The 22,628-nt window shown below is 35.8% G+C and overlaps 1 protein-coding gene across 1 annotated transcript in view; it reads left to right on the top strand.

The window, feature by feature from the left end:
• LOC120523403 (von Willebrand factor A domain-containing protein 3B-like) overlaps positions 1-22,628 on the top strand; it is a 221,403-nt gene that overhangs the window by 84,652 nt on the left and 114,123 nt on the right. The window contains exon 21 of the mRNA XM_039744685.1: positions 20,888-21,006. Coding sequence (XP_039600619.1) covers positions 20,888-21,006 — 119 coding nt within the window. The remainder of the gene's footprint in view (positions 1-20,887; positions 21,007-22,628) is intronic.

The following is a 22,628-nucleotide window of genomic DNA, read 5'->3' on the forward strand; positions in this document are numbered from 1 at the left end:
GTTTAATTGAGTCTCCTGTAAGAAAGCTAAAGCTGATTTTATTTAACTAAATATTGATGACACCTTTCCATTTCAATTTGTGATTGAAACTTTTGACAACCTATTTATTAAAGTTTAATGTGTCATTACAATTATCCACTCTGTTTTTTACATGTGATATTTCTCAGTTAAATACATATTTGTAATCCTTTTTAAATGTAGGTTTGAGTGTAATTCAGGAAGTTATCATATGTCCTGCTTGCATTAAACTGCTATAAATTTTAATGTTAATAGATGGATCTTAACTCCTTTTAAACATGGAAGCATAGCATATATGAATAGAATACAAAATATGACAAGTTAACTATATTTAGTGTCTATTTGGGTTTGAATACTGGGCCCTATATGTGGTGTATGGAATCTTTGTGTTCTTCTTGTCTGCTGTATACGTGTTGAAGAGGCTCTCGGAAGCAACTGGGGAGTGTGCAGCTGACCTGGACCATCACATTTGCCAGAATCAGTAGATCATGGTGGACAGACTGGAGCATGAAGGAGATGAAGGAGGTTGCTGATGTAGTCTTGTGCAAAGCATTTTAAAACATTATAGGTTAATAACAGAATTTTATATTAGATCCTGTAAGACACAGGGAGCCAGTGAAGACAAAGCAGGTTGGATGTTATATGCTAACTGTTGCAGGTCTGTGTAAGGACTCTTGAGACAGAGTTTTGAATCAATTGTAGCTGTGATAGAAGATTAGAAGTGACACCTGCCAGTAGAGAGTTACAATAATCGATATGGGATGTGATAAGAGCTTGGACAAGTTTCTCAGCATTAGAGAATGAGAGGAATGAGCAAACATGCGATATGTTCCAAAGGTGGAAGTAAAAAAGTTTCAAAATGTGATTAATGTGTGTAGAATAAAAAAGGGTGGGATCCAAAATAACACCAAGATTCCTAGCAGAAAAAGAAAGTCTGATGATATCATCACCAAGAGTGCTAGAAAAGGAGTTCATTTGCTTAAGCTGAGCTTTAGTGCCAATTAATGTATCTTTGGTTTTGTTGCAGTTTTATTTTAAAGAGTCCCCAACTCTAATCCTAAACCTAACCCTTACCCTAAATCTAACCCTAAACCCTAATGTTCCTGCTAGGTCACTGAGGAAAGCTGTGAGCTGAGAAACTCTGGTGAACTTTCACTTTTAACACTAAAATAGATCTGAGTATCATTCACATAAAAGTGAAAACCCAGTCCAAAGCTATGAATAATATGGCCAAGGAGAAGTGTAATTCCTTGTGTGACTGGTGTTGAGGTCGAACTACCATTGCCAAGACTAACACACTCTCGGCTATCAGTCACATAGGCTTAAACTACTGGAGGGCAATGCCAGAGAATGTTCTTCTTTCTGGATAGTCATGCTTGCTAGTATCAAATGCTAAGGTTTAACAGAATTAATATACTAAATTGCCCAGATTTTGCTGCCATAGGCAAATCATTACTTATTCAGAGCACATAGGTTCCACAGCTGCGGTGTACTCTGAAACCACATTGAAAGGGTTCCATGTGCTTAATACAAGTTAAGGAACTGATGAGTTGGGAGTCCACAATGCACTAAAGAGCTTTAGACAGAAAAGGTAAATGAAATATAGGCTGAACAATGTTCACTTTGTCAGCATCAAGACCAGACTTTTTTTTAGCACTGAGGTCTCTGTACTCTTTATTCACTATTGTTTTGGAATTCTTCATTATTTGTCAGTTTTGTACATTATTAGATTCTTTTTGCTTATCTATTACTTTTGATCCATTACTTACTCCTGACGGTACTAAAAGAGTACAAACTAACAATGTTGTATATTATTGGATAACATTGCTAATTACATAACATCTTCAAACTTGATTAATCCATTTGAGGATAACGGAGGGCCTAGTCTATCCTGGGTCCATTACAGGGCCCACTCACACACATTCACAGAACCAATTTGGAATCATCAGTTAACCTAACCTGCACATCTTTTGGATATAGAAGGAAAACACATGCAGATACAGGGACAGTACAAACTCTATATGGACAACAATTGGGCATGGAATTTGAACCCAGGACACTTGACCTGTGAGGTGGCAGCTTTGCTTACTATGCCACAATGTTTCTAATTGCAAATTTCATGCCCACTGCTGGCTAAAAAACTTAGGTTAACATTAGTAGACCTAATGGAATCTCTGACTACTTTGTTGTACTAGTATTGGTATTTCAGAACTTTTACCTTTTTGTTCAAGTGACTGAAAAATGATTAAGCTTAACTTTTCCACTGCAAAATATTAGTCAGTAAGCATGAATAGTATAAATCCTCCATTTTTTAGTTTCCTTTTTCTGTTGTAGTTTCTTGCAGTACTTTACTGCTACACCAGGGGGCACTACTGTTGCAAAAACAGTGCTAGCAGTGCTTTATATATTCCTTTATGAGAGCTTTTGCCAGCATAATTATATTGCAGAATTAAAAAACAAATTCTGCTTCAAAATACTGAAATAAATATTTTTGTTTGAGAAGATTGATTGAAATTTTTCTGTTTGTGGCATTTTATAATCATGGCATACTTCCTAAACTTTATTTATTGGCAACATGAAAACAAATATCAGTAACACAAAATATTATGGTGGCAAACACATTATAAGTACATCTTGAACAGACTTGTCTGTTAGTAAGTCCTGAGTCTTTTTAGAAATGTTCTTGGTAACAATTAAGCAAGGCAAAAATTGACAATGTTATATTAATGAGTGTTAATGTGCTTGTAGCCTGTAATGCAGTGTTTCCCAAACTCGGTCCTGGGGACCCCCTGTGGCTGCAGGTTTTTGTTCCAACCGGATTCTTAATCAGTGACAACACCTGATAACACTGATTTCATTTAATTAGCTGGTATTTTTTTTTCTTTTATTCGACATTGAGAAAAGCACAGCAGCATGATTTTTACATTTATAAGACATTTATAAATATTTGTGCTTTTGCTATAGATTTAAACGCTTAACTCTCTTTTGTTGATTTCATTATACTTTGCCCTTTCTCTGTGCAGTTTTTCCCCATTCGTTGTATCTTAATAATGACAATTTAAAACAAGCAGATCAGACACCCAGGCAAACAACACTGAATAATCAAAGGCTACAACTACTTTAGAGTCAGACCCACTAATTAGTAAATAATGGATTAATTAAACAATTAGAACACCTAGAAAAGTAGAATGAAAATCAAGATGAAAATACTGTTAAAAAGAAAACAAAAAACATTCCTATATAACTACTTGGTACATTTTAATATTTTTTTTTCGCAAACTTAGTTTTCTAATTTCTATATTAGTTCCCTAAACACAGAACTTGGGAAATATCAGTTCACTTAATTAGCCCAGGAGTTCAATTAAAAAAAGAAGCTGGTTGGATCAAAAACCTGCAGCCACAGGGGTCCCCAGGACCGAGTTTGGGAAACACTGCTGTAATGAAATGGCATCCCCTGGGAAGATGTGTAAGAAAATGAAAATCTTATCCTGGAATGATTGAGACATCAGGAGAATTCTTGATTCTTATTCTTTCAATATTCACTCTGCAATTTTGTAAAGTGAATGAGAACTTACTGTAATTTTATATAGTGTCACTAATTATCACAACTGACTTCACAATGAAGCAGGACTTTAATATCATATTGAATTGACTGATTAGTATGGTAGCACAGTTGTCAGTACTGCGGCCCTTGCTGCTCCAGATGAGGGTTGCAGGCTAAGCCTGGCACTGCCTTTGTGAAGTCTGCATCCTCTCTCCATGTCTGGATTTCCTTCTTCATCCCAAAGACACATACAGTATATTGTGATATTTGGCCAAACTTTAATTTATCCAACTCAACCAAGTCTTTATTTCATTTAACTACTGTACTACACGGTATTATTTCTTTTTCTTTCTCATTTGTATGACTGTCTTTTACACTTCTAAATCAGGAAACCTGCCATTGTAAAAATTAGTTGTCTCAAATTTGAATGTAATTTCAGATTTTAAAAACTCCTTCAGTGCAGTATCATCATTATATTTATAAGTATAAGTTGAATCTCAGTACTCATTTGTAAATTAAATGTACTGTATATTAGTGCAATGAAAAGTCAAGCCAAATGACACCTTTACCTGTACTACTTGAAAGAGAGCAAAAGCTTGATGCTAAACTGTTTTAATAGCATTCTGTGGTTTTAAATTGGCACATTGATGACATATTATACAACCTTCTTTGTTTTTTGTCATTTCATTTTACTTTCACTTGGCTGGTGTTCTTGCTATTTACCAGGCATTCAAGATGGCAGCCAGGGTGTCATGGCACAGGAAATACATTCATTGGGTCTCCATGTGCAGTCCCTAGGGTTTTATCATGTGTATTGCAGCATCAGTTTCCTCCCATTGTATAAAGTAGGCATGGAGAATCCTGAGATTGTTTGTTCTGATCTTTCTTAGGTGGTTACACTTTGTCATATTGACAAATACTGTACTTTGCTAATATTAGGATCACCAATGCATCTAACCTGCATGTCTTTGGACTGTGGGAAGAAACTGGAGCACCCGGAGGAAACTCATGCATATATATATATATATATATATATATATATATATATATAAATGTAAGCATAGTCTTAAAGCAGAATGTGGTAGCTTTTATGTCAATCTTGTACTCATTTAGGGCTTTTTTTTTACATAAGCAAGTGCCACGTAAGTAGCTTTTTTACACAAGTTAGTGTGAATGCCACATGCTGTCGTTTTCTTCCAACAGTAATTTATACATAATATTGAAGTTGAACTGTTTTTCCACAGTTGTGGCATCCTTTTATTGCTCCAGTTACTTTTTTTGAGAAGCTGTATTTAGTGACTTTATAAAAGCCAGGCACTGCGGTGGGATGGCGCTCTGCCTGGGGTTTGCTTCCTGCCTTGCGTCCTTTGTTGGCTGGGATTGGCTCCAGCAGACCCCTGTGACCCTGTAGTTAGGGTATAGCGGGTTGGATAATGGATGGGTAGATGGATAAAAGCCAGGCAGTGTGCAGATGTGTTTCATAGGGAACCAGACCAAGAAGACATAACATGTTTACACGTCCACTTTAAAACTAAGAATACTCCTGTAGGGTGAATTACTACTTGACTTGTAATTGCATACATATTGCTTAATTACATTTAAAAAATAGTTTCCAGAAAAATATTAATTTATTTTTGTATGGCTCATACAACTTTGAAAAATGCCTGCTTGCTTACGTCACTTCATTCTTTCAATATTCACCTAATCACATTCTGCTCTCAGGATCATGCTTACATTTTTATATACTGTATATATATATATTTTTTTCTTTTTGAACCTATAGACAAGGTGCGGTGGTAGCACTGCTGCCTTGCAGTAGGGAGACTTGGGTTCGCTTCCCGGGTCCTCCCTGCGTGGAGTTTGCATGAGTTTCCTCTGGGTGCTCCAGTTTCCTCCCACAGTCCAAAGACATGCAGGTTAGGTGCATTAGCGATCCTAAAATGTCCCTAGTGTGTGTGTGTGTGTGTGTGCCCTGCGGTGGGCTGATGCCCTGCCCTGGATTTGTTCTTGCCTTGTGCCCTGAGTTGGCTGGGATTGGCTCCAGCAGACCCTCGTGACCCTGTGCTAGGATATAGCAGGTCGGATGATGACTGACTGACTGACCTGTAGACAAATATACATATAGTTATTTCCACCAATAGAAAAAAAAATCACTTAACTGTCTCTTGCCTAGTACATCTGCTCTGTTCAGTTGGGATTGGGAAATCAAGGAATTCGGCACACATGTAGTAACAGTATAGCACAGATAATCCAGGGCTGGAATTTCTGCAACAAAGCTGAGAAAACGGATGGGGAGTCTTCTAAATAATCAAAATCCAGACCAGGACTTTGCTCATCAGTCTCACAAGCAGACCTCACTCCAGGCCCCAAACGTAAAAGACAAGCTTCAAGACCCAGGGTCTTATTTATAAAACTTTGCATGGATTTGAGCTAGAAAATATGTGAACACCAAAACAACAGGAAAATGCATATGCCTTAAAAATCTGATTTATAAAATCTGGCGTATGCACATTTCTGTGTAATTTACCTTTATAAATCACAATCAATCATCATGTGTCTGGAACTCTGCCTGGTTGTCACCCTGAAACAACCATACATGGGCTATGTTATTCAGCCTCATACACATGCATACATGCAGTCCTGATGCTGCAGAACTTCATTGGCTGGTAGAGCAAACTCACTTCTGACATGCTGAGACCCTTTCACCTCCATCCAAGAGTATCTTGCTGTGCTCCTCAACTGACCACACAACATCATGTACAGAATTATATTGCCTCTCCTCTGTATTCAGGGGGTTGGGGAAAGGCGTAAGGCCCCAGCATCTGAGTCGCTATTACCTGGTACATCCAGTGAAATGATTACTGTTATTACTTTCAGTAGCACAGGTCATATGAAAAACTGAGGGTTCTGCTAGTTACCTTATTAAGTAGCCAGCCACCACGTAGAGTACCATCATGTCTGTAAAAACTACTTTACCTCAAAATATATTAATCATTTATGGGCTGACCCAGGCCATTAGGCCACAATGTTTGTCAGTATCATCTTGGCATCACAGATGGCTTTTGCTTTAATGGAATGTAATGGCTTACTGTTAACAAAACCAGCTCCATTCTCACTAGATACCCTTATTGCAATATGAGTGCAGTAATGTGCTCTGATTACATTAAGAAAACCAAACAATTTTTATGTTGGAAAAAACATGTTATGTTTTTTGCATGTACACATACACCCATGCTCCAGTGGGCATGATGAAGTGGCACTTGGTTGAGATATTCCTGACCTGTCGTCCATTTCCCTGAGAGTGACAACAGGTAACTGATATAAACTGGAGAAAAGCTAAAAGAGTTTTTTTAGTGTAAGTACGCAACACTACTACTACTAATACTACTACTACTACTAATCATAATAATAATAATGATCACTTTTGAGATAGAATATGTTTGTCATATTAATGCGTGTTATATTAATGGCTTAGAGATGTGATTTATTATGCACAAGTCATTAATTAGCTGTTTCGGGTTGCATTTTCCTTCCTTTTCATGCATTTACTTATTTGGCTGATGCCTTTATCCCAGGCAACTTACAACATTTATGATATCCAATACGAATACTAACAATAAAGCTCTTAACTTCATATACCACAATGAATCTCTGGGGGTCCCTCAGCAGTGATGACATGGAGGCTCTGCTTCTAGGGGGTTCCGCCCATAGTCAGAAAGATGACTATGTAATACAGAAATAATAAATGATGCATAAACATAACAATATTAACAAAAATGACATAATAACAAAAACACATGCAAAATAATACTTTAAAAACAACAGAAATAACAATAAAAAGGAAAATAAGTATAACATGTAGTGTGATGATGTTGGTGATTGAATTAAAATGTCTTGCCACAATAAATATTGTGAAGCCTGTTGCCTGGTTTAATAAAGAAGATACATTATTGATGGACAGGGATGATGGGATGATTGTTTTTATTTAATCTTTAGCATGCAGTATACTATGCAGGGTCAATCTGCATGAGGTTTGTTCATCAGTCTGCAAAGTTTCAAGGATGTTTTCCTAGTAACAACATGCTAAGATCTAAGATATTGGGGAGGAGTAAAGTTCTTAAAACAAGATCAACTACATCTTTAATAACCCAGTTTCTTTTTGTGCTATATTTTGTAAACAATGTGTAAGAACTGTGAAATACAAAGAAAGAAACTTCTTTAAAATTCAAATTTCCCACCTGCATGGTCAAGGCGGAGTAATAAATTAGAAAAGGTTCAAAAAATAAACTGAATACGCAAAAACAAATCAGAAACAACAAATGCAAATGGAGCAGCATGCAAACAAAAGGACAACTATGCAAACCAACTGGGAAGCTTGAAAACAATAAGAACAACGCATAACCCACATTGAAGCAGAAAAAACAGTGAAAGCTAAACATATGTCAAAATTCAACCCCAGCTTTTCACTGAGTGGTGTGGTAGAAGCAAGAACGCTGAAAGACAAAAGTGATCTCCTATCTTTTTATTTTTTATATATTTTTGGACAAAAGATAACTTCTGCATAACTTTGAGCACTCCCTGCAAGAGCAGTGTTTAAAGTATTAGAAACATATTTATAACAACAACAACATTTATTTATATAGCACATTTTCATACAAATAATGTAGCTCAAAGTGCTTTACATAATGAAGAAAGACAAAAAAGACAAAATAAATAAGAATTAAAATTAGGGAAAACTAATTAACATAGGATAAAATTAAGATCCAATGGCCATGGAGGACAGAAAAAAAAAACAAAACTCCAGACCGCTGGAGAAAAATAATAAAATCTTCAGGGGTTCCGAGGCCACAAGACCACCAAGCCCCCTCTAGGCATTCTACTTAACATAAATGACCTCAATCAGTTCTCATTGTATTTAGGGTTCTCATGGAAGAATTTGATGATGATGGTCATGTGGACTTCTGGCCTTTAATCCATCAATGTAGGGTCTGCATGGTGCCTTGATCAGGTGAGCCACCACAGAAAACAGGAAAATGAACAGCAGAGAAAGTAGGGGTTAGTACGGATTTTGGAGCCACCATGAATAATAATGATAATTAATTGAATATACAGTACAGAGCATCAGGATTAAACTAAGATGAAGCTATGAGAAAGCCATGTTAAAGTAATGTGTTTTCAACAGTTTTTTAAAGTGCTCCACTGTATTAGCTTGGCGAATTCCTGTTGGTAACCTATTCCAGATTTTAGGTGCATAACAGCAGAAGGCCGCCTCACCACTTATTTTAAGTTTAGCTCTTGGAATAATTAGCAGATACTCATTGGAAGATCTAAGGTTACGATTTGGAGTGTAAGGTGTAAGACATTCCGAAATATAGGATGGAGCGAGATAATTTAAGGCTTTGTAAACCATAAGCAGTATTTTAAAGTCAATTCTAAATGACACAGGTAACCGGTGTAGTGACATCAAAACTGGAGAGATGTGCTCGGATTTTCTTTTCCGAGTTAAGATTCTAGCAGCTGCATTCTGCACTAGTTGCAATCGATTGATGTTTTGTTTTTGGTAGTCCCGAGAGGAGTGCGTTACAATAATCTAGCCGACTGAAAACAAAACTGTGAACTAATTTCTCAGCATCTCACAATATTATAAGAGGTCTAACTTTTGCTATATTTCTTAAGTGAAAAAATGCTGTCCTAGTAATCTGATTAATATGTGATTTAAAATTCAGGTCAGAGTCAGTAGTTACCCCTAAATTCTTTATCAGTATTTTTACTTGACAATGAAGCTATAACTTAATGCAGACTGCACTCTGTGTTGAAAACCATTTGATATTAGCATTATTTTTATTGCACTTGTATACACACTACTGACGTGTATCATTTAACATGTCAGTAGTTAGACCCAGGGGCGCTATAATATTGAAAATACTTTGTGTATTATTCATGGATGAAATTGAAAACTATTTCATTTTAGGGAGTCTCCCACAGCAGTTTGTTGCAAAAGCGATCATTTTGGTCCCAGATTCAGGTTATTTGCTCTATACTTAGTCATATTTCACTTTCAGCATTTGATATCACCATATTTAGAAAGTGAGTATGAATAGAGCCAAACATTCCTTTTAGTGTGTGACACTTTTATGTTAAATCACAAAGTCTTTCATTTTTTTTCTTCAATTTTAAGTCTGGTTACTCTTTTAAATGCAGTCACAAATGCCAGCAAAGCCAGAGGTTAAAAGGAAAAGAAAAAAAAGAAGACAACAACAAAGCTTCAAATTTAACTTCTCATCAACACACTTTTTCCACTACTTTCAAGCTAGAAACTTTGATGAACGGAACCTGCCCAATTTTCCTCACCGTTTACCTATTTCAATTCCAGAGTAAATATTGATCAGACTAGAAGACTCAGATAGCATCTTTACAATTTATAAAAGTCTCTTCCTTTCAAAGAGCCCATTGTACAATGGGGAAAGGATCTTTCACTTAATATTTTAGAAAAGGAATAGAAAGCAGCCATGCACAGAATAAACTCTAGCTCCATATGCACAAAGCAATCAATTATTCAATTTAAAATTTTCTATTGAGCACATATATCTCGATTAAAATTATCCAAAATTTTTCCAGGGCAAGATTCAACTTGTGAACATTGCAATCATGTTCTAGCTTCACTGGGCCATATGTTTTGGATGTGCACCAAATTAACATCATTTTGGACCAAAACCTTGAAATGCCTTTCAGACAGCCTTGGTCTCACAATCCCTCCTAACCCATTAACAGCTGTGTTTGGTGCACTCCCAGATGGGCTTAAAGTGGAGAAGGACAAACAAACTGGGATTGCCTTTACTACACTATTGGCGTGTAGACTTATCATGCTCAACTGGAAGAATCCTAACTCTCCTATTCTAAATCAGTGGATAACTGATGTTATATACTATTTGAAAGTGGAAAAAATTAAATTCTTACTCAGAGAATTTGGCAGGATTTAATCAATAACATTTTAGAATAAGGTTCTATATCGGGGGAAAGGACACTCTTCCTTCATTGCTGCTTTTAAAGATTTGCTTTGTTTGTTGGCTCTCCTCTCTTTCTCTTGGCTGGGGGTTGAATTTTGATTTGTTAAGTTTGACTTGATTGTATGGAATATTATTTGCTTCTAATTAAAATTAATAAAAAAAAAAGAAAAAAACTTGTCAGTACGTCACACATCACTTACGAGTTCTTCACAAGTGGTGTGGTGGAAGCAGTGACACTGAATGTCTCCTATCTATTTAGGTATTTTTTAATGATTTGACATACAGTAAAACTTTTGCATACCTGCCAGAGATTCATTTAAAGTTTTACACACATAAGTTAGTCAGTCCTGAACTGACTGTTAGAAAACCATAATGTGATGCTGAGAGCGTGATGGAAAGCAACTATTCATACCAGAGTGTTGCAGAACACACATAGCCGACCAAAAGCAATTGTCTGTGACATATAAGACTGTTGATTTTTTTTTTTTTAACGCGATTTGTTAGTTGGCTGATTTTAGACCAAACTATTTTATCTGATATTGAGGCATCAAATTAGTGCTACTATGCTTTCAGTAGACATGTCAGATTTCTACAGGATGCAAACCCATTTACTGGTGAAACCCCAGTCGGCTCTGACACTGCTTTGGCTGAGTGTGCTTTAAGTTAAGCAAACATTATTTTTTCTGGTAAAGAACTTAAAAATATAACAGATCTCTTTTACCTTTTAGCATTCTTGCTTCTTCCAAAATACTTGTCCAAAACCTGGGATTGAATTGTGAAGTACGTTCATCTTTCACTATTTTTTCCCCTTTGATTTGGATTATGCGCTGCTCTTTTTGTTTTCATGCTTTCCAGTTTATTTGCACAGTCTTCATTTTGTTTGCATGCTGCTCCACTTGCATTTTTTGTTTCTAATTTGTTTTTGCGTATTCAATTCGTTTTTGGGTTTCCAATTTGTTTTTGCATTTTGTCATTAGTTTTTGCGTTTTTTGTTTCGTTTTTGCGTTTTTTGTTTTTGAGTTTTGTCAATTTATTTTTGTGTGTGACAAATTTGCTTTTGCAGATTCAATTTGTTTTTGTGTTTTCTCAGTTTGTTTTTGTGTATTCTGAATTGCTTTTGCATGGTCAATTTTTTTTCCTTTTGTGGTTTGTTTTTGTGTTTTCTGATTTGCCTTTTCATATATAATTTATTTTTGCATTTTCTGATTTGTTTAATAATGATCTGGCTGATATTATTAACAATGTTATTTACATGGCTACCATATTGACACTTTTGGGCCTTTTCTGTATCATTGCCTAAATGAGGCTGGATCTTAACCTCGATAAGGAAGGATTCTCAACATCTTTGTTTCTTTTTTTCTTTGCAATTTAATAGTTTTTGATACCAGTGGTTGCAGTTTTTGACACATGAAACTTTAAAACAGTAAAAGAAATCAGATTACTGAACTGATTACGCAATAAGCATTGATTAGAGGAATTATTTACAATCTCAGTTTTACGGGACCTCTGAATTTTTCACTATAAAGATATAGCCTCCAGCCATGGAATTTATCGCAAAACTATAGCGGCCAGTGAAAAGTTGGGTTTTTATGCATGTATATAGCATTGACATTTAACAAACCTTAATAGATGCATACAGGTAAGCAACAAAACAAGCGCCATGAAAAACAACTCTCGTATGCCTGCTATTTTGGAAAATGTTTTTCTTCCATGAAGTGTAACCTGTCAGAAACATGTTGGCATTTTAAAATGAAAATGCATTATTATGGACAGGGCCTAAAATTGCCTCTAAAATACATTTTTTTAAGAACCAGAATCTATCTGACCCATGGAGTTTCCTCCATCTATATTCAAGGCAATATATTTTCACTTCAGTTACGGACATGAATTGATTAAATCTTTAATTGATAATAAATTGTTACCGTCTTTGGAATTTCTTGAATCTTCCATTTATGAGGTTATTGTTATTTCTAAACAATGTCCATTTATCTTATAACTTACAAATTAAAACCCCACTGATTCTGGGTGTGTTTGGCATCTCCAGAAATATCTGCCAGAGCCCCCCCAGGAATTTATGTTTCAGATTAAAATAAACCCACTACTGGGCTTTACAAAAACTCTCTTTTCAAACAAATTCAGTTGGAGTTATGCCAAAAAGAATGTAAGGACTGGGAGATAAATTAGTTTAAAAACTGAGACCAAAGTCAGACAACTGGAAGATGAAATAAACTGAAAGATGAAATAAGGTACCTAGAAACAATACCAATCCACCCAAACATGAAAAATCAGAAAAGTGTCAGAATTTCTTAAGCTTTAAAAGAGTTAGGAACAAAGTATTTTTACTTTTTTGATGGAATCCTGTGGTGAAGTGCATTAGGGTTCCATGGTGGTGCAGTATTTTAGACGTAGAATCAGCACTCCGCTGAGCAGCTGCGAGTTATTCAATGTGGAAGTCAGCTGATCACTTGTTACATGCAGGCATGTTCAGATCAGCTCAGCTCACAGAACATGTGTTCTTCAAATTAAAAAAATAAAATATTATATAAATATGACTATACAAACTCTTATATATGATGAAAATCTGCACTGATAAAAACTTTAATATTACAGGTGCATAAGCTACAGTATTTTTATATTGACCAGTAGCAATAGTAAAAAAGACATTTTTTCATTTATCATCATTTCAGTTACTAAATATTTTTAATGAAGACAAGTCATCTAGCTTACATAGCATTTCTCATTCATGTAATGTTTTCAAAAAGTTTTCTAGTCAAGATCTGAAGTTCTCCAAAGTGCTAATTTGGATTTCACGTCTTAGTAGCAAAAGTTGCAATCGGAAATATTTAGCCCCTTCACCTCAAAAGACATTATAGTGATATGAATCAAGGTCAATGAAAATATATGACAAAAAGTCTCATTAAACAAAAAATATCTTTAGTGTTATTTTGAGAACATAAATTGACTTAAGTTGAAATTCAAATGAAAAGTGTAATGTGCATGTACACTATTATTCAACACCCAGCTTCAGTACTTTGTGGAGCATCCTTTAGCCTTTATAACTTCAAATAGCTGTTTCGGTTAAGTGCTAACAAGCTTCTTACACCTCTCTGTTGGAATGGAAGCCAATGCTTCACGTGCAAATGCCTCCAGCTCTTTGATGTTTGATGGCTTCTGTGCTGCAACTAACTGCCCTCTTTAAATCCCCCCAAAGATTTTCCACTCCTGGACATTCCAGGATCTATTTCATTGTCTTGCTGGAAAGTCCAGTGATCACCAAGATTCAATTTCTGAACAGAAGGCATCACATTCCACTTTAAAATAGCCAAGTATTTCTGGGTATGCATGATGCCAGTTACACTGTCAAGGTTGCAGGTTCCTACTGAAGATAAACATCCCCACATCATCAATGACCCCCTTCCATGCTTGACTTTGGTGATGGGATTCTTTTGGTCATAAGCCTGGCCTTTCTCATGCCAGACATACTGCCGATCCATGTTTCCAAACAGTTGCAATTTACATTTACATTTATTTTTTTGACCGAAGCCTTTATCCAAAGCGACTTACAACATTTAAGATACAATTGGCTACATTTCTTTTTTTTCCAACTGGAGCATGTTTCATTAATCCATAGAACTGTTTCCCAAAACTCTGCAGGCCCATCCGAATTTTTCCTGGCATATTCTATTCTACCTTTGGTGTTCTTTGTGTTAAAGATTGGAGTGCATCTTGGAGTGCAACCATGAAGTCCTTCTTCATTCACTTCTCTTCTTATAGTAGCCACAGAAGCACTTGTCCCAGCCTTCATCAGATCATCCTTGGAGGTGTTTTGCAGTAACATGGGGGTTTTTCTTAGTTGTCTTGACTAAGTTGTTAGGGGCTTTTGATGAAATTTTGGGGTTCTCCCAAGGCCAGGTAGTTTTGCAGATATACCACAAGTTTTAAACCTCCTTATAACGCTCCCAATGTGCTTCTTGGAACGTTCAATTTTTGGGAGATATTCTTACACCTGATGTACTTCAGGTGCAATTAAATAATTTCCTGTGTCAGCTTTTGTGAAAGCTCCTTAGTCTTACCAATGATTGCATCTCATCTTCAACACCATCATCGGTGGGTTTATATACATATATGCATCACAGTTGAAGCCAATTAAGGATCATTTTTGAATTCCCAAAGGTTTAATTATGTTTTAGCTCAATTTTAGACCAGTAAAACTAGCAGAAGGTTTTAAAAACAGCAGTATTATATAGTGGTTGAACAATTTTGACATGGCTGTATTAATAAAATATCCTGTTACAAATACTACATTATACATTTTCATTATTAACTTTATGTAAAACGCAACTGATAAATAAGTCATCCAAAGCAAAATCTAACTCTTTGAAGTTTTATTGGTAACCCCTTACAATCTTTGGGGTGTTGAATTTTACTGATTGCAACTGTATTTCCATATTTCTACACTGCACGTATCACCTATGAATTGGATAATTAAGATACAAAATAGATGAATAGAGGAATACGGTCCTTCATATATTCCACTTTATTCATATTGAAGAAATTATTTTAAACTAGCAATGATATCCACCCTGATAACCTTCATAACTGGAAACAAATCACATCACCTCTTGTTTGCCATTTGTTTAAACTGAAAAAACTAAACTCCTTTAATTTTTCTTCATTGTTTAGTCTAGTGGCTTTTCTACGGATCTTCTCCAATTCAGTAATATCCTCCTTGAAATCTGAAGATCAAGGGTGCATACGATATTCCAGGTATGGCTTTGCCACAGTCTCACTCGGCTTATGTATAACCTCTCTTGACTCTACTCCACACAGCATTCTATATATAACCCGTTATCCTCTTAACCTTTTTAATCACTTCTGTACAATATCTGGTTAAGGACAGTCTGTAGGCAAACTTTTTGGATCCTGAGTCCCTAGTTTGTAATTACAGTAACCATTTTCAAAATGTGCGTATCCATTTATGGAACTTTATTTAATTAATTTCAATTTTAATAATTTGGCTATAACGAGAAGAAGTTTTTAATTTACAGTATCAGTCCACAGTCAGGTAAATGGTCGACAAATACAACAGATTCGGTACTCTTCCTACACTACTCTGGAATGGGCAGCTCACAAACAAGACAGTAATAATGCACTGTACAATGTTTAAACAGGTGGTGAGCACTGAGTTTGGGTGGTGACCTCACTTAATTCTAAGAAAGTGCGCAAACAGACTGAAAAACGGTAGTAAAAGACCCTTGGTTAACTTGGAACTGGCAACGTGGAAAGCAAAGGGCAATCCTCAGTAATACTGGTAGCCCCTGAGTCTCCAGAGGTCACTGTTTTGACTCCAGTGTGGAGTGTATGGGCTTTGTAAATACCATTTTATCTTTATACCAGTGGCATGGGAGTGCAGGCTAATAATATAACCTATAGGTGTTTAGCTTTAGGTCTACAAAATAACCAGAACCCTGATGTTATGATTAAATGGCTTATTTTAATTTCTTTTGGCTGTTTCATGGGGCCTAATATATAAATGGTGTGTATGCACAAAAACGTTGTGTTAGGCTGTTTCCATACAGAATGGCCAAACTATTCCAAATACCATAGCTGCTTTAGCACTGTTACACTCAGTGAACTACTTAGAGCATTTTAACCCATTGTCTCTGTTTGTATTATCACAGCTGCACATCAGCTGATCAGAAAGCTCTATAGCTGGTTGTGTCGAGAGCACAGAGGATTATTAGAGTACAGCTTCCAGCCCTGGAGAACATTTATAGCACATGCTGCCTCAAGAAAGCCACCAGCATCTACATTTATTGCATTCACCCAGGCGCACAGTCTATTTAAACTTCTCCCATCTGACAAATGTTGCTGAGCCTTTCCCGCATGGACCTCGAGGCTCAGAGGCAGTTTCATCCCAAGAGCTATAAATACACTCAGTCAGTCCATACTCCTGGTATATTTGTACATATAATGGCAATTACCTGACTCTAAACTTTCACTACAACTGATATTGCACAACATGAGCCACTTTATGAACCATTTGCATTCTCTGCATATTTACATGTACTGTATATTGTACTTATGCTTTCATATTGTATGTTTTTCATTGTTTTTATTATTCTTTTTTTATCAGGAAAATTAGTTTATGGAAGAGTTGCATATTGATTTGTACTATACAATGACAATAAAGGAATTCAGTTCAATTCAATTGAAGAGAGCATGTATTTACAGATGATTATGACTACCTTCTTGATTTAGATTTCCAAGCTATCCTCTTGGAACTGTGTGTTGTTAGAATACTAGGATGTATTATTGATATAATTTTAATGATGAAATTGCACTTTGAGCATGGGAAAGGCACTATATAAGCAAAATGTATTATTATTATTATTATTATTAAATGCATTAAAATATGTATATAATATTTTAGAGATCAATTGTTAACTTTGTTTAAATAATGTATACTATAAATAAATGTTGGGGGCACGGTGGTGCAGCGGTAATAATGAGCTGGTGACCTGTTCAGGCATTGTTTCTGCCTCATGCTCGAAGCTTGCTGGGACTGGCGTGACCCTGGATGGATGGGTGGATGGAATAGATTGTTCAATGGTCCTTAAAAGTTTTGAATTTTTGGTGTTCTAAGCTTACGCCTGGTTTAACATTTATTACAGATGCTTATTGTGTAGCAATTGGCTATTTGGAGAAAGAAAATGGAAGGATGGGAATTGAGGGTTGGTACATTTGACAGACACAGTACTGCTGCAATAAATTGCTTCATCCAAGGTCCATGGTGTTCACCGGTACCATTGTGTCACCATGCCCCCACAAGTTTAACACATGCTTTAAATCATTTCATAATGAAAATGATATCAAGTATATATCTTAGTATTCTAAAATGTTCAGAGAACTGAAATATCATGAATGTAATGTATTCTTTCTGGTGATCACTGCCTGCATGCTCCTTTCGACATAAGAGAAAGCCCCATTTAAGGGTCAGGGAACACATAGAATACGAAAGCATTTAACATGCTACTTTAGTTACGATGGGATTTGAGAAAGTCTAGTAAATTAAACATTGATTTTAAGATGAAGTTCTACTTTAATGGCAAAATAATTTGAAATGCTGTGGTGTTTCTTGCAAGACATCCAGTAAAGCTAAGTGAATTGCAACAGTTCTGTAAAGAAGAAAAGGCCAAAACGCCTTCTAGATGCTGGACAGGTCTAATGAGTGGCTTCAGGTAGCATTTGGTTAAGGTTATTGTTGCTAAAGGAGGATCACCCATGTAAGGTCTTGCATAACTTTCCATCCTCAATGTCGATCTTGTAAATAATATTATTAATAAAGATATAACATCCCTGAGTATACTATTTGGCTCATATAACTATCAATATCTATTATTATGACTCACATGTTCATAGTTGTTCATGCAGAAATCAAAATACAGTAAATTCTGAAGTCAAAAAATTTATTTTGAAACATGCACATGTCTACAGTTAATTGTAATTTAATCTTATATTAACCATTTTCTATTGTGTTGTCTACTATTGTCTGCTTGTAGGGAGTATTGCTAGTAACAGTTGTGATTATTGTCTAATATTTCTATTGTGTGCTACTGAGTATTATTATCTAGTAGAATTCTGTTATTAATGGTTAACTGAATCTTACAATAAATACTTTCTAAGGTATTGTCTACTTTCCAGTTAATTTTTATTTATTTTTGAAGTAATGATGATAAATCTGGGATTTATAATCCTTCACCTAGATTTTACATGAGCAATAAATTAGGTGTGAATTAGTCCCATACATAAACATCTAAACATTGATCAGTAGAAATTTCAATTCAATTCTTTTGAAGTAGGTTTATCAAAATGGGATTGCACATATTTAATTTTACATGGTAGTAATTAAGTTTGATGAATTTCAATTGGATGTGGGGTCTCTGCTTTTATGCCCTTGATGCACTGTCATTTTTTTCCAAAGACTTAAATAAAAGGTAAGTATACATAATGCTTCAATTTTGAAGGTCTCTTGGATGAAAAGCATTACCTAGGAAAAAGCAACAGAAAGGGCTACCATAGCAACTGTTCATTAACCGGATGCAATGCTGCTCTTCCATTGTCTGTTGAACGCTGTTGCTCACCTATGTAATATGTGAGAGATCTTTCTTGCATTTTTCTTCTTTGTACTGCAGGACTCAAAAATGTATTTTGTGATTGTTTTTTTCATACCTACAAATGTGCACAAATAAATAAAAGCCATCACTTTTCTGCATTGTACTCAATTCTGTGGGGCCTGTCTTTGTCTCCCTGTGATCTTTTACTTGAGAAGGTGGGTTAAAAAAGGAAGGATGAATATAAAGTACATTATTTGGTATTATGTCTTGACTCAGTTTTCCGTGCAGCTGGAGGGAATGCTAGTAATGAAATCATTTTACTTTGCAAGTTAACCTGTTAAATGTACATCTTCTGACATGCTTTGGGTTTGTAGCTGTAAAGGTTACACTGTGTTTCTTTAGAGAAAAGATTAGAGAGTCTATGTCAAGCCTATTTGTCATATTCTGAGAGAACAATGTTTAATCCAAAGAGATCTATGAACTTCATTTATGTGTTGTACTAAAGTACAAAGTTTAGTATATGTGGTGTTTGATTTTTAATTGTTACTGTATGTTTTCTAAGATACCACTCATGCATTTATTATGTTCTAGTAAAACATTAAATCTATACTATACATTATAAACATTCACCCACCCATTGTCTTAAATTGGTCATATTAGTATCCCATCTGCACCCGTACCCGATTTGTACTGAAAATGTGCACTATTTTAATGCAGGAACACACTACGTCACATTTTACAATGCTATACAATCCATACTGTAAATGCTATACCGTTCAAGTAGATGTGATTTTCCACAGTAAAAGTGGAAATATTTATTTGTTCCTCATTATTAACTAGCACAATAATGCAACATCATAAATATATATATATATATATATATATATATATATATATATATATATATATATATATATATATATATATATATATATATATATAAAAAACAGATCAAGAATTATCAAAATGTAATGTTATGCATAACTGAGTAAAAATAGTTTTCATGTGTGGTGCAAACTTGGTAAGGGCCACAGATTGAAAAACTAGCAAGCAGACCATCTCCTACCCAGAATAACAGCAACAAAGCCAAAATACACAAAACTATAGAATTTATTAAATAAAATTCTCTATTTAAATTTACTAAATAAAAGAGAGTGATAAATGAACAAGTAGAGGTAATGTTATCAAATAAACAGATTGCAAAGGTACAAAATATACAGCTCCTCTTCAGCCAGTGACTACAAGATGGTATGGCTCATGCAGTTTTACACCATAATGTTCCCAAAATTCCATCCTCTCCCTCTCTTGCTTTCTCTCTCTGTCTCTTTTGGTCTTTTTCATCCTCCCACTAGTTCTTGCCTTGTCATGTTCATCAATAAACTGCTGTGGTTAAGGTGAATGTAAAGCTCTTCCCAGTGTAACTTTCCATCAAGCTTCATAATTGTTTCCCGGTCTAGGGTCACACCAGGCTAAAACACTCTGTGTTGACCACTGGTGTCCCTGCACTTCTCTGCCTTCTGTTGACCCTGAAGGGTTTAGTCTCCAAGGCAACTTACCTTACATCTGGTAGAGAGGCAGAATGCCTCCATATATTCCCTTCTAGAACTGTGTGCCCTCCAGCAGCTCAAATGTTTTATCAACAGTGCTGCGTTTTCCCCTCCTCAGCTAGACAGCTGTGCGTTGTTTGCATTATATGTTTCTGTGATGGCCATATGTCTCTCAAACCACACTGACACCCCAAGGGCGGCTTTTCCCGGGCATTGGGCACACTTACAGGGTATACTTTCTCCAAGTGAACATATGTAGAATCTTTCCTGATGCCATTATGGCTCTATGTCTTGTTCTTAGTTCTTTTGCTTGATTTACCCCTCTACCCCCTGCCATCCTGGGGTATATACCCTGTCTGCTGGTAACCTCTTGCTACCAGGGCAAATCCTAAGGCCATTTTCTGATTTCTTCAGTTTTAATATACAGTAAAAACACTGTATATTGTGAATTTCCCCTTGGGGATTAATAAAGTATCTATCTATCTATCTATCTATCTATCTATCTATCTATCTATCTATCTATCTATCTATCTATCTATCTATCTATTGAAAACATAATGACAAGCTTAATGATATTAAAGCAAATTACAAACACTAAGTATTGTTAAGAGCAGTATTCATAAACAACTAAACCTTTTTGTCTTTTTTCTTTAGGTTCTACCCTTGGCTCATCTAAGCAGTACTCAGAAGCAGCTTTCCCTTGTTAATCCTCAAGCTGTGAATCTAGATGCCTATAAAAAGAAGCTGGAACTTGTTCTTAAAACTTATGAAAGGTAGGTGTCCCTGTTTGAAGGTGTAATAAATATTTGCCAGTGGCAGTACAGCTAGCATGTTTTTTCATGAAAGGACATTATTCTTGTTCTGTCTTTAAATTATTGAGAATAAATTAATGTATGGTTTCATAATAATTTGTTATATAGATAGTGTAAGTCCTGAAAGGTTACAACATTGCAGCTTTCATGGAATGGACTTTTATTTTCCGTTTTGGTAACCGTAGTAATACATGCTCCATCCACAGTATTTATTTGATTAGTATCATTGTATATTTGACGGACATCTTTATTCTAAGTTCAGGATTCATTATAATAATTAATATACATTTTTATCCAGCCCAGGAAGGTTTTATCCTGACAACATTGGTTAAAAAACGAGGAATAACTGTGGATGGGTCATCATTTCTCTGCAAAGCACACTCATGTACACACCGGCTTTCAGTTCTACATTTATTTTAGACTAGCTCTCCCCTGTGGCTCCACAAACATGGTGAAACAGAAGAAAAAAAAAAGAAAAGAAATGTAATTCTGACCAAGCGGATGATAGGTACGCTCCAATATCAAATATTGGCACTATATCTGATTGTGTTCAGCTCTGACAGGATAGTGTTTCCCGCATGGGGAGAAAAGCACGTGGCTGTGATATCTCTGGCAATCGGCAGCTACCCTCTAAAACACACGTAGCTCTGATCTGTCTCTCAAAAACATCAAACGCTGCTCCTTAACAATCCGTAGATGATAATGTCTGTTGAAAAAACAGGTATCTCTAGCTAAGCGGAAGGCAAGGTATGCTCCAACATGTGATGAGAGGTGGAGCTACTCAAACGGAGTCTGACATGTGAGTGAGGAGGGCCCCGCCTGGCTCCCTATCCCTGAGGTCCCACCTCCCCTTCCCCTCAGCCCGCAGCCGCACTCTCGTATTTGCACAAATAAATTGGTACCGCAAGCAAACTATGATATATAACAAGATGAAAGACGTCGCAAAGTCAACCAGAATGTTCAAGCAAATTATCTAAATCTGTTAAGTAGTTCTCTCATGAAAAGTGAACAGACATACAGACAGACAGACGTTATAAATATAGATTTGTCAGCTAGTCTAACACACATTTAGTAAATGGGAGGAAATTAATTTACACAAAGAACACTAACTTGGACATGGAAGAATGTGCATGTCACGATTTTTTTTTTGAGTTTCCTGTATAGTTTTGTGGACTTGTATATTTGATGTTATGGGGTTCTTAACCCAAGGAATTTGATTATAATGTTTACTTTGACTAGGATTGGTTTTGAAAAAGTTGAAATCTCTTAGCATTAATTTCACAATGCTAATTTGCCCAAATTTCCGGCGTGGCCCCCAATTTCCGGCGCCGCATCCGAGTGGCAGCCTTTCCAGCAGCTACGTGTATGACTTTATCTTTTTACCTTTTTTTCTATTTTTCTTCTCTATTCACTGATCACTTCTACCACTTTCTTTTATGTGGAATCGCTCCCTGGACACTTTTTACTATTTTTACTACTTGACATGGATTTTTACACTCCGAGACTCACCTATTCAAGTAGTCAACTTAAAGCACTGAGAAGAAATGCTCACGCCTGTGTGGTTCCTAATTTACCTGACGAGG

This window comes from Polypterus senegalus, chromosome 2 (genome assembly GCF_016835505.1).
Source record: "Polypterus senegalus isolate Bchr_013 chromosome 2, ASM1683550v1, whole genome shotgun sequence".
Lineage (NCBI taxonomy): Eukaryota > Metazoa > Chordata > Cladistia > Polypteriformes > Polypteridae > Polypterus > Polypterus senegalus.